This window comes from Lissotriton vulgaris, chromosome 2_1 (genome assembly GCF_964263255.1).
Source record: "Lissotriton vulgaris chromosome 2_1, aLisVul1.2, whole genome shotgun sequence".
NCBI classification, from domain to species: Eukaryota; Metazoa; Chordata; class Amphibia; order Caudata; family Salamandridae; genus Lissotriton; species Lissotriton vulgaris.
Window position 1 is genome coordinate 767358403 of NC_141687.1, and position 16437 is coordinate 767374839.

Genomic DNA, 16437 nt, shown 5'->3' on the forward strand with positions numbered 1-16437 from the left:
GAGTTAGCGAGCTAAGACAACTGTCAAAACTGTAAATGGGAGTACCACCTACAGTTTTGAACAGGTGCGGTACCAAGATCACACTTGCATCCCAGCAGTACCTATTTTGAACTGGTTGTTGACAGTGTGCACCCCTGCCACTTATTTATGGGGATCAGGACAATTTAAGTTTATCCTGTGGGTAGTGGTCCCGATTGTTAAATATTAAAAAATATTTTGCTAGTTTGGCCGAGAATCAAAAGTCTGAAATCTCTCCGGCAGTCCGTGTTGGGTCTACATGTATGTATGCATTCCACCACGAATAAAGACTATGAACCATGCTGCACTGGTGTTTTATTTTTTTCTCAGAGGCCCAGCCCATGAACACCCCTCTAAATGGGAACATGACAGTACTGGAATATTTCCTGAGTGCCCTTCAAAGGGATCTTTGGCAGAACAAAGTATTTTGATTAAATATATGTCAAACTTGGGTCCAAGATGCGCTATTGGACACTTTGTTTCCAAGCTTTTCTTGCGCTAACCCTTCGTTGAGGAAGGCAGGTTCACTGGCTTTGTATGCTGAAATCCAGCTTTGGGCATTGTACATGCAGGCAGCAAGCAGTGCCAATGGGATAAGTGGTCTGTGCCAGTGGGAGAAGTGGTCTGGTCCCACCAATTTTTTTTTTTTAACAAATCAAGCACTGCATGTAAGGTTGAGTTGGCACCCTGGAGGTACTTTCCACGTCAACTGTTTGATAGACAGAGTCGAGGACTTTTCAGAGAAGAGCATAAGAAGCTGCACCTGCGCTCTGGGGGTGTCAGCAGAAAGAAGCCTGGAAAGGGGACAAGTGCAGTGAATTAGGATAAGAGCAGTTTAACTTTTACAAAACTCCTCTTCTGTTGGACTGCCAAGCTTGGATTATTACATGAGCTACACCATGAACTGTCCGAAATTTCAGTACTGCCTATTTGCCTTTAGACAATACAGTTTAAATAATATGATTTAAAAATATAATTTACCATTTATTTCATTGGTGTAAAAAATTTAACTTTTCTTTCACCCAATCATCCAAGAGGTAGCAAGCTTGCTTGCATAATGGCTTATGGAAAGTTCCATTTGCACACACAGCTCAGAATAGTGTGCACAAAGGCACTGCATTGCCACTCAGCAAACAAAGTAATTAGAAGGAACATTGCTTTCTACCCTCCATCAAGGGAAGGCTGTACACAGACAACATCACCGTTATGTAGTACTGCAACAAACTGGGCGGGGTAGGGTTGTGGGCTCCTTGTCATGAAGCTCTGTATCTCTGGTCATGGATGGAACATCAGGGCATTTCCCTGGTGGTTCAGCATCTGTCAGGCTCTCTGCACGCCAGAGTAGACAAACTCAGCCGAAGATGCCTTGATGACCACGAGTGGCGTCTCCATCTGGAGGTGGTGCAAGGTCTCTTTCAGCAGTACGGAGTGCCTTGGTTAGATCAGTTCTGTTAGATCTGTTCACCAAGAATGTGCAGTGTCAGCAGTTCTGTACGCTGGAGTTTCCAAGACGGCTCTTGTTAAGATACACTTTTTGTCTTGAGTGGAACCCAGGCCTCTTGAAGGCCTTTGCACTCAGAATTCTCAAGAAGATCAAAATCGACGGGCCCAAGTTTGGTATCCAGAACTGTTACGCATGGCCATCGAACCTCCGATCAGGCTGCCACTTCGGGAGGATCTTCTGTCACAGCAGTAGGGGAGGGTCCCCCACCTGAACCTGTCAACTGTTCACCTTCTTGCATGGAAATTGAACAACGATAGTTGACAGCTTTTGACCTTCCTCCTGAAGTCTTTAACATTATCTTGGCAGCCAGGCAGCCCTCTTCCAAGATGGAATATACCTACAGTTGGGGAAAATGTGTGGCTTGGTAAACATAGAGACAGATCAATCCCTTTTCTGCCCCCATTCTCAGGTTCTCCTTTTCATTCTTTTTCTTGCCCAGCAGGGCTTTGCTCTGGGCAATCTAAAGGGATGTCTCACTGCTATTTCTGCTTGTTTGCAGTTGTCTGACTGGCCATCCCTCTTCAAATCCCATATTGTAAATAGATTCTTGAAAGGTTTGCAACATTTGTTTACACCTTCCCCTTTCATTTAGCCCCAGTGGGACCTCGAATGCGTTCTGACATTTCTTATATGTGATCCTTTTGGGCCTTTGCACAATTGTTCATTCATGCTCCTTACCATCAAAGGGCCTTTCTCATGGCTATAACATCTGCTCGGAGGGTCAGTGAGTTTCAGGCTTTATCATCCAATCCTCCCTACATCAACATTACCCAGACAAGCCGGAAAGTAAGATTTCTGTGATGGGAAAGCCCTGTAACCGCAACAGAGAACTGGTCAGAAATTAAAAACTATCTAATCAAACTAACACACACCTTTTAGTGCTGGGCTTTTGCTGTGCCCATGCTATGTAAACAACATCAGTGCCCTTGCTTGGATGCGAGAGGTGGCATTGAGTTAATGATGCTAATGCCAGAAGGCTCGTGTTGTGGGTAGGCAGGTACCAATGGCCACTGATTTCTGCTTGTAACAGTCCTGGGTAAAAAGAGGAAATGCAGTTGATGGGCTTCAGGATTAGCTGGTGGGAGGCATAGCAAAGATTTACACTCTGCCCTTCTTGTGCCGGTAATGAGGATGACTAATGTGGAGAATGCAAGGTGTAGTAGGTGACTGGATGCGCCATCAGTGATGAATGAGGATTCTGCAATCCAAGACAACTTTAACTTGCAATACAGTTTCAGCAGAGTCAAAGCAGTAGTAATCAGCTACTATATACAAAATCATGTACCAAAACTACCCTTTTAACTGTGAATTCTCTGATCATATTATTCCTCCGCTACCAAAAGTGCTAGTTGTGATGATGCTGTAGCACACAGATGAAACCTTACATCGAAAAGTGTATTCTAGAAAGATAGTTGTGCCTACTCCCACAGTGGCCTGGTTGATGGGGTGCTGCTACACATAGACCTGCATGCAGCTTGAAGGAGGTGAACTGCGGCTGAATCCTCTCATAGGATAACGTGCTGTAGAACAACACTGATCTACTCACTGTGCTTTGCTAGGGCTGTAGTCTGCCTCTAACACTGTGTATCTGGGAACGTCCTTCTGTTGTGCCGATGGCTAGCATAACATTTATTAACTATAAACTGTTTGCCCTTTACTTTTTTCCAATTTATGGCTTCAGCGGTTCTGCTGCTTTCTGGGGAGTGACACAAGCACGTAACTTTTACAAGCCTAAAGCAGCTTTGAAACAAAATTGATTGAAACTATAACTTTTAACGTTTAATCTCTACGCATTTGATCAGTGCCCTATACACTTAAAAATGTTTAATTATTTAGGAGGAATAACGTCATTGGATATATTTAACGTGGCTTTCTTTTCAACATTTCCCATGCCTTATGCTGGGAATGATCATTTAATTTCACTTAGAGGACATAGGCTGATTGAAAGAGAACCACGTCAACATTTGCCCTTCAAGAAACCCCCAGGAGAAAATCTTTAACTGCCTTATTAGGTCTTAAATGGACATTGTATCTTTTTCAATCCTACACTGATTAAGGCAAAGTAAACTCCATTACACTCTTCACTCTGTTCATTCACAGGAAGAACATTGATCTGAACTCATCACAAAGAAAGAACACAGCGAATTAAGTATGTTATTACAGAAGAGACTCCTTGTTGGAGGTCAGATTCTATTTATAGGCTTTCGTCTCTTCAATGTGTAGAGAGGGAAAATAAGTGGTGTCTGAAGTGCATTTTGTGCTCATAAAGTGAGCGTATTGCAGGTCAGCTGTAAAATATTGGATACATCATACATTACTGGTTAAGCTACTAGCCATTAACTGCTATTGCGATAGTGGTAAAAGTATGTTTTTATTCGATTAAAGTCTGTCATTGAGAATAGTCTGTGATGCATTACCTTGATGCATCCTAAAATTCTTTATTTTGTAAAACATACAAGCCTTGCCATTTCTAGAAATAAAGTAATTGACTTTATAAAAACTAAACATATGGTACTGTGCATGACCAACATACGTGCTTCCAATAAGACATTGGGTAAAGTCCATACCTCAGTTTGTAGAAGTATTTTAGTTTTTTTGTCTTCTCTGTGCATTGTGACTTCATTGATAATTACATAGAGCAAGAACTTGGGATTTACTCTACTCGGTCCTGTATTTCTGATAATGCTGTTCTTTCCCTTTAGTCATGGTTTTGTTTCCTCTTCTCTTTGAGTCTGTTATTCGGTCCCTGCAACCAGCACTAAGACTCCTGGCTTTAAGAGTAGCCAGATTTGTGTATCCACATAGAAGAGTTTTATGTGGTCTCCTGAAAAAAATAAGAAGTTCCATGACATGTTTTGACAGTTTCTCTGCACTTATTTACAATATGATCGGTCCTTGTCTGTATTATTGAATGGGCTTGAGGAAACCGAGAGCAGTTGCTAGATTTTACTACACAATCAATTGTGGCTACCTCCTCCTACAGATTCCTTCATGAACTCTTTCCAGGTACCAGCCTAGGATACGGAACTTTATTTGATGCAACAGTTTATTGTCGTTTGCCACCATGCAACATCCCAATTGATCCTTGCAGCTTCTTCAGAACATACAAAGCGAAACTATATAGGGCCCCTGCTTTTTCCACACCCTTATCAATGTGAAGTAAATGTTTTATTGTACAGTTAATTAGAACATTACAAATAAAAAATGAGAACACCATGTGAAAAAGCCTTCAGCTATGTTTTTTTGTGCCGTATACAATGCACCAAAGATATTTAGTTCGAAAACGAAGAGTTAGAGTAGTGCTTAGTTCATTCCTATTGCCATATTCCCAGGAGACCTACGTTGAGGGTCCCGGAACTGACTTAAGTTCATCGGAAACAGGAAAGTTCGCCAAGTTGAAATGCAAGATGTAAACATGAGCTTTGTAAATTCGCCAAATAAATAAGTCTTTTAGAAGCTTGAGTTCTAAAAGTACATACTACGTAGACCTGAGTGGTGCAAATTAGCCAATTTTGTATGCGTTATTGAATCTTTCTAAGTTAAAGTGCTTGGTGCATAAGCAAATAGCACGGTGTCATGATAGTGAGGTGGCTTAAGTGTTCCCATCAAAGTGGGGTAGATTATATGTTCAATTTCTCCAATATTGAACGTAGTCAATATTTTTCAGATTTTTCTTGAGTTGTCTTTTGTTTGCCTGTTTTTCTTTCACAGAATGGCAATGGCTCCAGTCTCTTTTCTACAATGCTAAGGAATCTTGTAACACAGCAGTTTAATTGCGTGGCGGTAGGAACAAAACTGCTCAGTACCGCCTGTCTGCAAGTTCAAACGCCTTTTTGGTTAAAAAGGCGGAACAGCATTGTTCATCGCTCCTCCAGTATGCTTGTGCAAATACAAATTATGTGTAGACGGTCTTCACGCCCAATTCCGCATAGGCGGCAGGTGGTGGTCGTTGTATTATACTTCCAGGGTGGTAGGTGTAGAAGCGAGGGTAGCATGCCCAAGCGGTATCTTAAAAATGTATCCTTCACTGGCAAGTTGAACCCTGTGCTGAAATATGGTTGCGGTTTTGCAGCGACTTAATTTTTCAATACCAACCAGCCGTGTGCCCTTTTCGCCAGTAGTGACTTGTCTTCTATTATCGAGGTCGCTTTGCTGGCTTTGGTGACTAGTGTTTTAAAGCTGGCGTGGAATACTGAAATCTCTCAAAGAGCTTGGTAACCTTGATGCGTTAAGGAGTCGTAGAGCTAAGCTCTGGCTAGGGATCTTTCTCGAGATGGCAATTCTACCCAGAGATGAGAGTTGTGTGTATTCTGCTCAGCACCCCTGATCTTTTGGCAGCATTTTATGTATGGCCCCTTCTGGTCAAAGTCTGTCTCTGAAGGCCAATTTCTAATCTTATTTGTGCGGGGAGTGTATTTTGGGAGACAGAAGATCATTCTGTATGCTCTAATGATGGTGTTACCCATGGTGGTTTCGTCTCTCCCTCGCAACGGCTCACTTCCATATGTTATTGCTTTGAGGAGTTATGCTTAAAGTAGCTGGAGTAAAGGGGTATAAAAAAAGGTCATCCCTTTCTTCTTCCAATGCTACGGTGGTGCTTTATTGTCTCAGGGAGTTTTTCTGAGCTTTGAACGATCCCTTAGTGTCTATGATGGCGCTTAGATTTTTTTATTTTGTCCTAGGGCCAATATGGCTTTCTCCATTTTGTATAGTTTATTGCAATGCTTTTTGTTTTTACCAAGTTGATTTGTAAGGCATTTTCCTGCAAGTTCTCTTGGGTGGCCTCCAGTAAGTGCTGCAAAACAGCTTGTTTCTGGCTTATTAATACTAGATCGTCCACATAAAGAAGGTTTGAGGGAACCATGTTTCCCAGTCCCCTGTTTTAGCCCTTTGGTTTTGGGAATTCACCTGGAGAGATGCGTCCCAGTTTGACTTTTACCCAGGAGTCCATGTGTAGCAGGACTAGCTGCTTTGGAAGGGTGGGGCAATATTCCAGTTGTTCAACGTCTGCCATAATTTTGCTCAGTCAACATGGTCAAAGTCTGAGCAGTAATCGAAACATAAGTACAGTGATTGTTTAGCTTCTTTTGCAGCATCTATCTACATGAACAGGACCATGATGTTAGTGATTGTTCCAATATGCTTGTAGAAGCCAGTTTGTTTTTAAGGTATGATGGAATTGCTTCCGGCCCAGGATGTTAATTCCTCCAAGATGTTACCTGTATAGTATTTGGCATCATTATCGAGCAGGGCGACCAGACGATAGATTTTTGCACTGCTCTTGTCGCCCTACTTGTAGATTGGGGAAGTTATAGATACCTTCCTGGATGCCAGGATCGAGTCTACCTTCTGCATCTGTTTGAAGACTGGTTGCTGTGCTGTGATGCTGACGTCAGCCACTATAAAGGGTTGTAGAGACTCATGGTTTAGGATTTTTATGCCAGCGTTATTGTCAGCATTATGTATGGGGTCTGGGAGTGCTTCTTATGCTGATTTTGCGCAGATTGCTGAATATGTCTCCCACTGCTCAGAGTCTTTTAAATGACTGAACAAGTAATTCGCCTAAACTCCTCTGGTAAAATGAGTTTATTCCTATATGGGTCGGGCGTTGTTAGTGAGTCGATTGTTTGCCACAACTGCACACTATCATTGCTCCTTGTGTCGTAAAGCAGCTTTGCCCACAGTGACTCATTTTCCTGCCTCTTTATGGTCCAATTTAGTTTTTTTAAGGCAGCTTTGTGACGTCTTAGTTAGCACTACTGAGTGAAATCTTGTAGTCTCCTGTAAAGTTTTCCTGAAGTTTTGTTTGACACGATTAAGCCTTTTAGTTTGGAAGACATTAAGGGTTGCTGGGCGACTCCCATTGTGGCTATCTCAGTTGTTGACATGCAGCATTAATTGCCTCCTTTTCCTGCTTGTTGTTGGTATGGAAAAATCAGGGTGACACAAGGTCAGATGAGCGCAGTTTATCAAGTTCTTTGATCGTCCCTAAAAGGTGCCGTATGTTTCCCCTGTTTAGAATGACTCCTGTCCTCCTAGATTTATATTCTGGCTGGAAGATTTATAGTGTTGGTGCCCGGTTGGTCCCTGGCTGCTTCACCGTTGGACTGCAGAGTGACACACTGGTTTTCTTGTAATTGAAGGGTTTCAGTGGTGTTGAGTTCTTGGCTGGAGTTGGTGTCCAACTGGCCACTGGCTAGGGTGTGACTAAGCTGCAGATCCATGCATGTCATTAGATTCTTTGGTTATACCAGTTGTGATGGCCAGTTGCTTCATGGCTGGCAGTGCTGCCTCTGCTATCTGAAAGAGACACGTTAGTGATAGATTCCTTACCTTAGAATATCCCCAGGCATCAGACTGGATCCGGAAACTTTTGCGTAGCAATACTCCTGCGCGTCGGTAGGCGTCGTCCGCGGCTCCGCGTTGGTCGTGGGCGTCGTTAGCGCCGGAATGACGTCGCCGGAGTACTTAGACGCCGCACTCGAGCGCTGACGTCAGTTCTTCTTTTTTCCGCTCCTTTTTTGATCTTTTGATCTGTTTTTCTCGAGTCGTTTGACTCCTACAGTGCCGGTAGGGATGCCCGGGTTCAAACCCTGCTCCAAGTGCAGCCGACTGATGTCGGTTACCGACCCCCATCGCCGATGTCTTCAGTGTCTAGGCCTCGACCACGACGACCGAACCTGCTCCGACTGCCGGGCCTTGACGTCTAAGGCTAGGCGGGAGTGGTCCCGCAAGCGACTTGAGCTCCTGCAGTCGGCCCGCGCCGTTCAAGGTCCCGGTCCCACAGGAGGTCGAGGGACCGGTCGGGGGATCGGAGCCCTCGTAGTTACAAGAGTCGGCATCGGTCTTCGGGATCAAGGTCCTCAGGTAAGAGGCATGAGAGGTCGGAAAGGCGTAATCGTTCTTCCGACCCACTCTGATGCTCGCGCGACGCGGCTGGGGGTTTGGGTGACACCACCCAGGCGGCTCCGACGGAGTCCCAGGCGTCGCAGCCTGCCCCACACCTTCCGGTCCCTGGGCACGATGCGACGCCAGAGGAGATCTGCGGTACCTCATGGCCATGAGGTCTCTCCCTCCTCCGCCGGGCTCCGTGGCGCCTTCGGGCCCAGCGGTCCCGGCTGGGGGGCCTAGTGGGTCAGGTTGTTCAGCTCCGACGCCGTCGGGTGCTCCGGCCCCGGCGTGCCGGCGACTTAGGTCCCGTCGCGCAGGCCCCCACTGGATTTGGTTCCGGATCCGGGTCGTCACCGGTCGACCTCACGATCTCACCGACGCCGGCCCCTAGGGTGTCGCCCCCGGCGACGCCGTCCCCGATCCTGCCCTCGATTCGGTTCCGATGCCGCTCTCGACGTCGTATGGAGACTTTTACTTCCACGAACCGCCCCCATCCTTTGAACCTGAATTTCAGGTGATGGGTGACGAGGGAGATTGGGAGGTGTCTGTGGACCCTCTGGCACAGGAGTGCCAGTCTCAACAGGACTGGACATGTGAGCTTGGGGATGCCAGTGGACAGAACACTTCGCCAAACACTGGTTTTGTCTCCCCTCCAACCGTGGCTATGGAGGAGGGGGCTGCCTACAGTGTAGTGTTGACGCGGGCGGCCTAGGCATTGGGCCTAGTGCTCCCCCGTCGCGGCCGTGAGGACTAACCTCCTCACTGAGGTCCTTAAACCACAGGCAAGTTCGGCTGAGCCTTTGCTGCCGTTTAATGAGGCCTTGTGTGACGTTCTTTTGGGCACTTGGTTCAAGCCCGCTACAGGTCAGCCTGTAGATAGGAACGTGGCCAGACGCTACCGCATGGCTCCGGGCGACCCCTGCTTCTTGTCCACCCACCCCACCCCCGAGAGCCTGGTTATCCAGGCCTCTACCTCCCAGACCGCATTCGTGACCGCTCTGCTCGATCGGGAATCCAAGAGGTACAGGCAATTCGGAAAGAAGGTGTTCTCGTCCCTGAGTTTGGGACTGCGGTCAGTCAATACCGCATGCCTCTTGGGCCGCTACACCCACACCCTGTGGGACACGGTCACGGACGTGCTGCCACAATATCCGGAGAAGGTCCGGACTAAACTCGCCCAAGCCCTTGCGGAGGGTTGAGATGCGGCACGTTATTCCATCCGGTGTGGGCTGGATACCACAGACTCACTAGGCAGAGCGATGGCGGCAGTTCGACACCACGCCTGGTTGAGGACCGCCAACTTTTTGGCTGATGTCCAGGCCACCTTTCTGGACATGCCGTTTGATGGCCTTCGCCTCTTTAGCGACAAGGCAGACCATGCGCTTGAGCGTTTTACGGACTCCAGGGCTACCGCCAAGTCCTTGGGCCTCTCGGCCCTTCGCCAGCAAACGGGTGCCTTTCGCTCCTTTCAAGGCCAAGGAAGGGGCGCTCCCACACGTGCTTCCAGCCACGCACCGCAGACTAATACACAGCGCGGTGGCGGCCGTGGAAACCGCTGTGGCGGTGGTCGGGGACAACGGCAAGGCTAGTCCACACCTTCCCCTGCAGCATCCGCCTCAAAACCTTCCTAGTCCGTGCTTTCAGGCCCATGTGACGCCAGTGGGGGGCAGGGTTCGCCATCACCACTTCCACTAGCGCACTGTTACGTCTGACATGTGTGTGCTGCAAATCGCCGGAAGGGGCTACTCCCTCCCCTTCGAGACGACCCCTCCAGCCATTCCACTGCGTGTCGGGGGATCACTTGCAACTTCTGCAAAGGAAGTTACGGCCCTCTTGGCCAAGGGGGCCATCGAGCGCGTTCCTGGGCCAGAAGTAGGGTGTGGTTGTTACTCCCACTACTTTCTGGTACCCAAGAAGGACAAAGGGGGCCTGCGCCCTATCTCAGACCTACGAACCGTCAACGGCTTCCTCCAGAACGAGAAGTTCAAAATGCTGACATTGGCCAATGTCTTAGCTGCCCTGGACCCAGGAGACTGGATGGTAGCGTTGAACGTGCAGGACGCTTATTTCCACATCCCCGTCCTGCCGGTCCACCAGCGCTACCTGCGTTTCACGGTAGGCCAAGAGCACTTTCAGTTTACCGTGCTCCCCTTCAGCCTTACCAGCGCCCCACGGGTGTTTACAAAAGTGATGGCGGTGGTCGCAGCTCATCTGCGCAGGTTAGGGGTTTCAGTCTTTCCCTACCTCGACGACTGGTTGTTGAAGGCAGGCTCGCCCCATACAGTCGTCAGCCACCTCAAGACTACAAAAGAGAATGCCAGTGCTGATAATATTTACTTGAGGCTAGGACTAGTCCTCCGCAAACAGAAAATTAATTCCAGGAAGGGTACTGCTGTTTAGTCGCAATTTTATTTGTAGAAAATCAACAATTTATTATAAAATTTATCTTTACATTGGAGAAGAAAACATTGGAAAAAATCAAGATGAGAGCGGACACATCAAAATACATTCAATTGAACACATCAAACATTCAGAACTTCAATCATGTCACATTCACAACACATTCAACACATTCAGACTTAACTCAAGCATACCACATATTACTGCTGCAAGAGAAGAAAAATACAAAACTAGGTCTGCGTCAATTAAACAAAACAAAAATTCTACGACTACGACTCCTGGTACACGTAGGGATATCCCATCGTCGGACCGGCTTCAAACCTTGTGACTCCTATCACAAGCTGATGTCTGTCACTGATCCGCACCTCGTGTGCCTCTGGTGTCTGGATTCCGACCACGACCCAAGTTGTGCTCCGACTGTCGTGCCATGAACCCGAAGTCTTTTTTGGGAGCAGTCCCGAAAGCTTCAGGAGGCCCGGCAGTCAGCTCTGCGCCTCTCGAGGTCCCGGTCGAGAGGGAGGTCGCGGAGTCACCACCATAATTCCTCCTCAAAGTCTTCGTCATTGGGTAAGTCGAAGCACAAGAAAAAGGAGAACAAGCAGCGTCGCTCTTCACCTCCTCCACATCTGTCGGCCAACGGGACGTAAGATCATCCTCCTTCGGCCCTGCCCGCGGAACCTGCTGGGTCTGCTCCGAGCCGCCCTCACTTTCCGAGAGCCAGCACATCCCCTGCCCAGCTTCGTGCATTTTACGAATCCCTCCACTCCATCTTCGGGCAGCCTGACTCAGCCGGCATGCCTTCGGGTCCAGGGACTCGGCTGGGGGCTCTAGGCCTTCGATGCCAGAAGCTCTTCGCTGACGCTCCCCCAGGCATCTAGTCCTGGATCCAGATTGGCGACGGTTGATCTCATGAAAAATCCCCCAGCGCTGATTCCTCCGATGACGCCTCTGCCACTTCTGACGCAGGTTGTGCCCCTGGCCGGCATCTACCCCGGGCTCCCCCTCAGCTTGGACGCGAAGCTGGACCAGCGTTAACCAAAGCCAGTACCGGCTGGTACTTCTCTACCACTGTTCTATCCTGGCGTTCCTTTTCACCCTGAGTAGCAGCGGGAGGAGGGTGAGGAGGACTGAGAGGAGTCAGTTGACCCTCTGGCAGACCAGCTGGAAGATTTTTTTGTGATTTACTATGTACTTAGAAACTGTGGAAGCTTAACAATTTTGTGATTTTTATATGATTTCGTTTTTTAACATTGTATATTTTATGTAATAGTGTGGCTAATTGGTTCAAATGTGATAATATCATGTATGTTTTTAAATAATGCCCTTCAGAAAGTGATCTGAATTTTAAATGATAAAAATACAAATCAATAAAATACAAAGACTGTAAACATCATATTTTCGTGTTGGTCTGATACATATTTAAAAATTGTGTTGCTATTAAGATTTGAGTGTATGAAAGATAAGAGTGTGGAGAAAAACATATGTAGTCCAGGGATTTCTTTTTGACTTAAATTAGACCAGCTGGAAGAGCCAGACTAGAGAAAGGAGTTGGGTGAGGCCAGTGGTCTGGATCCCTCGCCAGAACTTGATATGCTTTCTCCCCCTACCGTGGCCATGGAGGAGGGAGCCTCTTGCGCTGTGATGTGGTGTAGGGCAGTTGAGGCCTTGGGCCTTGCGCCTCCTACAGTGGCAGTCAGGACTAACCTCCTGACTGAGGTGCTTTATCCGCAGCGGCCTCTTCGGAGCCTCTGCTGCCGTTCAAGTAGGCCCTCACAGACATCCTTCTGGGCACTTGGCCCAAGCCCAGCACAGGGTCTCCTGTGGATAGGACGATTACCCAACACCACTGCTGGCCCCGGGCGACCCAATTTTCCTCGCCCAACACCCTTCCCCTGAGAGCTTGGTGGTCCAAGCATTAACATCCAAAGGCGCATTCCCTATTGCTTCTCCAGATAGGGAATCCAAGAAGATGGACCCTCTTGGGAAGAATATGTTTTCTTCCACCAGCTTTAGACTGCGATCGGTGAACACTGCATGCTGCCACAGTTCCCATAGGAGGCCCGGACTGGACTCTCCCCTGCGGTCGCCGAGGGTAGAGATGCAGCAAAGTTTGTCATTTGGTGTGGGCTGGATACCGCCAACTCACTAGGTAGAAGTATTTCTATGTCGGGAGCCTTGAGACGCTACGCCTGGCTGAGGTCTACTGGCTTTTCTGGGGATGTCCAGTCAACCCTTTTGGAATGTCCTTTCCTGGCCGTCGCCTATTTGGCGACAAGACGGACAATGTGCTTGAGCGCTTCAAGGACTCTAGGGCTACAGCCCGGTCCTTGGGTCTCGCTGCCACCTCTTGCCCCTTTCAGTCAGCCTTCTGCCCCTTTTGTGGCTACAGAGGGGTGCCCCACCATGTTCCACCCAGGGCCACAGGCCAGCACAAGCTGCTCAGCCTCTGCGCAGCCCTGTGGGTCTGGGGGCCAGAGGGCGGGCCAGTCCAGCAGTGCCCCCTCTGCATCAGCCTCCAAACCCTCCTAGTCTGACCTTTCAGGGCCACCAGTTGCCAGTGGGCGGTAGGATCCGCTATCACCTCCCCCACTGGCACAACATCACGTCTGACAGGTGGGTTTTGCAGATAGTCTGAAGGGGCTACTCCTTCCCCTTCAAGACTGCCCGTCCCTCCATACCACCAACACTCCATTGCATGTCGGAGGATCATTTGTCCCTTCTCCATCAGGAAGTTATGGCTCTCTTGGCCAAGGGATCTATCAAGCGAGTCTCTGTGCCAGAAGTAGATCCTGGTGGTTATTCCCCCTACTCTCTGGTACCCAAGAAGGACAAAGGCCTGCGTCCTATCTTGGATCTCAGCAACATCAACCGCTTCCTCTGGAAGGAGAAGTTCAAAATGTTGACATTGGCTCAAGTCCTGTCTGCCCTAAACCCTGGAGACTGGATGGTACCGTTGGATTTGGAGGACGCTTATTTCCACATTCCTGTCCTGCTAGCCCATGGGTGTTATCTACAGTTCATGGTAGGCTACAAGCATTTTCAGTTTACTGTGCTCCCCTTTGGTCTTACCAGCGCCCCTCGGGTGTTCACAAAAGTGATGTCGGTGGTCGCAGCTCATCTGCGCAGATAAGGGGATTCTAGTCTTCCCCCTATTTCGACGACTGGCTGTTGAAGGTAAGCTCGCCCCAGGCTGTCGTCTCCCACCTCCAGACTACAGCGTACCTCCTGCATTTGCAGGGGTTCACTATCAATGAGCCTCTCAGAAGCTCCTTTTCATCGTAGCAGTTCTGGATACAGCGCAGTTTCGTGCTTATCCTCCCGGGCAGCGAGTCTGGGGTATTTGGGCTATGATACGGATGTTTCGGCCTCTATTCCGGATTTTGGTGAGAATGACTATGAGGCTGCTAGACCTCATGGATTCCTGCATCCTGCTGGTGGATCATGCCAGGTGGCATAGGCGGGCTCTGCAGTGGGACCTGAAGTTCCAGTGGGCACAGCATTAGGGGAATCTTTCTGATTGCATCCAGATCTTGAAGGGCACTGCACACCAATTTCAGTGGTGGCTAACAAACCAGGATTGGGTCAACGGCAGATCCCTCTCCCTTCCCCAACCAAAGATCACAGTGGAGACCGATGCGTCACTACTGGGATGGGGCGGCCACGTGGGAGGTGGAGATCATTAGCCTCTGTTCTCAGGCTGAGTCCAGGCTCCAAACCAACCTTCTGGAGCTCCTGTGTGATTCATCTTGCACTGAAGGCATTTCTCCCTTCTGTCAAAAGAAGTGCAGGTGTTCACGGACAACACCACTGCCATGTAGTACTGCAACAAACAGAGCGGGGTGGGGTCGTGGACACTATGTCAGGAGGCTCTTCGCCATTGAACGTGGCTGGAACATCAGGGTGAGTGAGTTAGCTTCAGGCTCTATCTTCTAAACCTCCTTTACTTGCTGTCCATCCAGACAAGGTTGCCCTCTGGACTAAACCTTCTGTTCTTCCCAAAGTGGTCACCTCTTTCCACATAGGACAGACCATCACTTTGCCCACCTTCTTCCTGCTCCCGCATCCTTCCAAGGAGGAGGAGAAACTCCACCATCTCGATCTAAAACGTGCGTTATCATTTTATCTGGACAATTACAGGTGGACATTAAATCTTTGTTGGCTATGTGCGCGCCAAGAAAGGTCGGGTCATGCAAAAGAGAACCATCTCTCGATGGGTCGTCCTTTGCATTAAAATCTGTTATTCCTTGGTGAAAAAGGAGCCCCCCGATAGGGCTGCACGCCCATTCCACCAGGGCAACGGCAGCTGTTTTGGGACGTGGAGTTCCCCTCAGTGACATATACCAGGCAGTCATGTGGGCATCACGGCACACGTTCACTAAGCATTATTGCCTGGATAGTCAAGTCCGCTGAGACGGCTTCTTGGGCCATTCAGTTGTCCAGGACTTTCTGGTGTGAACTTAGTTTGCAGACCCACCTCCGGAGTTGGTATTGCTGGGGTATCTATTCTAAGGTAAGGAATCCATAACAGATGAACAAGTTACTTACCTTTGGTAACGATATATCTATAAGAGACATATATTAGTTATAGATTCCTTACCGCCTCACCCATCCTCCCCGTTCTGCGAACTGACTTCTAGAGTAAGGGACTCCCTTTCAGTGCCCTTGTTGTGTGCACCAGTTGTCAGTGTCTTGCATGGCTCTGCGCTTCTGGCGTGGAATGTCGGGTAGAATAACTGACAGCACGCAGGGGCCGCGTCTAATTAGATACCACAACATCATTCCGGCGATCGCAACGCCAACGACGAACACAAAGTTGACCGACACTACCTACCGTCGCTCAGGGGTACTGCTGAGGAAAAAATTATCCAGATCCAGTCCGACGCCTGGGGGCAATTCTGAGGTAAGGATCTTTTAATTTTTATTCATATTTTTGTTCATGTTTCTATCTAATTGCTCAGTGTAGCTAAGCAGTGCTGGAACATTTTTGCAATGTCTTTCTTGTGCCCAAATTTGCAGCAAATGATTTTCTTTATATTTTCCATTATATTGAGTTACTTTAAAGTCAAGAAATCCTTTGAAACAATACAGAAATATTTGATTTGGTTTTATTTGTTTGTTGCTTGTCTCTGTTCACTCTTTATAGTAATTGAAATGTTTACTGTTTGCCTACCTTATTTGTGTTTTTGAGAAGCCTACCATCCTGTACGCATTGCGATGAAAAGAAACTTGTTAGTAACCATGTAAAGCAAGTAATACTTGTGGAATTAATTAAGAGGGCCTCTACTTTGTTTTTCCTTCCCTTTTTAGAACACTTTACCTGCATTGTGAAAGTTTTGTATACTTTATTGTATACTCAAGCTGTTACTGCACTGTCTGTTAAACTTGGCACCGAAGAAAGATTGGCATGGAAAAACGCTGGTGCTGTGAAAAAGGTTTGTTGTTCCCTACTTTGTCGTTTGGCAATTTTAGTGACAAAAATCATGCATACCTCTGTTCGAAGTGCTTTGTTGTTCTAAAAGTTAGTTATATTGCTAACCAAATGTGATTGTCTCTAATCTGTTAGCCATGCAAAGAGTGCTTGAAGTGCTGCATGGAACCAGTGCAGCACGCTAAAGGAATGAAAC

The 16437-nt window shown here is 47.9% G+C and overlaps 1 protein-coding gene across 7 annotated transcripts in view; it reads left to right on the forward strand.

Moving 5' to 3' along the window:
- UBR3 (ubiquitin protein ligase E3 component n-recognin 3) overlaps positions 1–16437 on the forward strand; it is a 2118328-nt gene that overhangs the window by 1877483 nt on the left and 224408 nt on the right. For all 7 annotated transcript variants that reach the window (XM_086956098.1, XM_086956102.1, XM_086956099.1 and 4 more), the window contains one exon: positions 16121–16245. In XM_086956098.1, coding sequence (XP_086812224.1) covers positions 16121–16245 — 125 coding nt within the window. The remainder of the gene's footprint in view (positions 1–16120; positions 16246–16437) is intronic.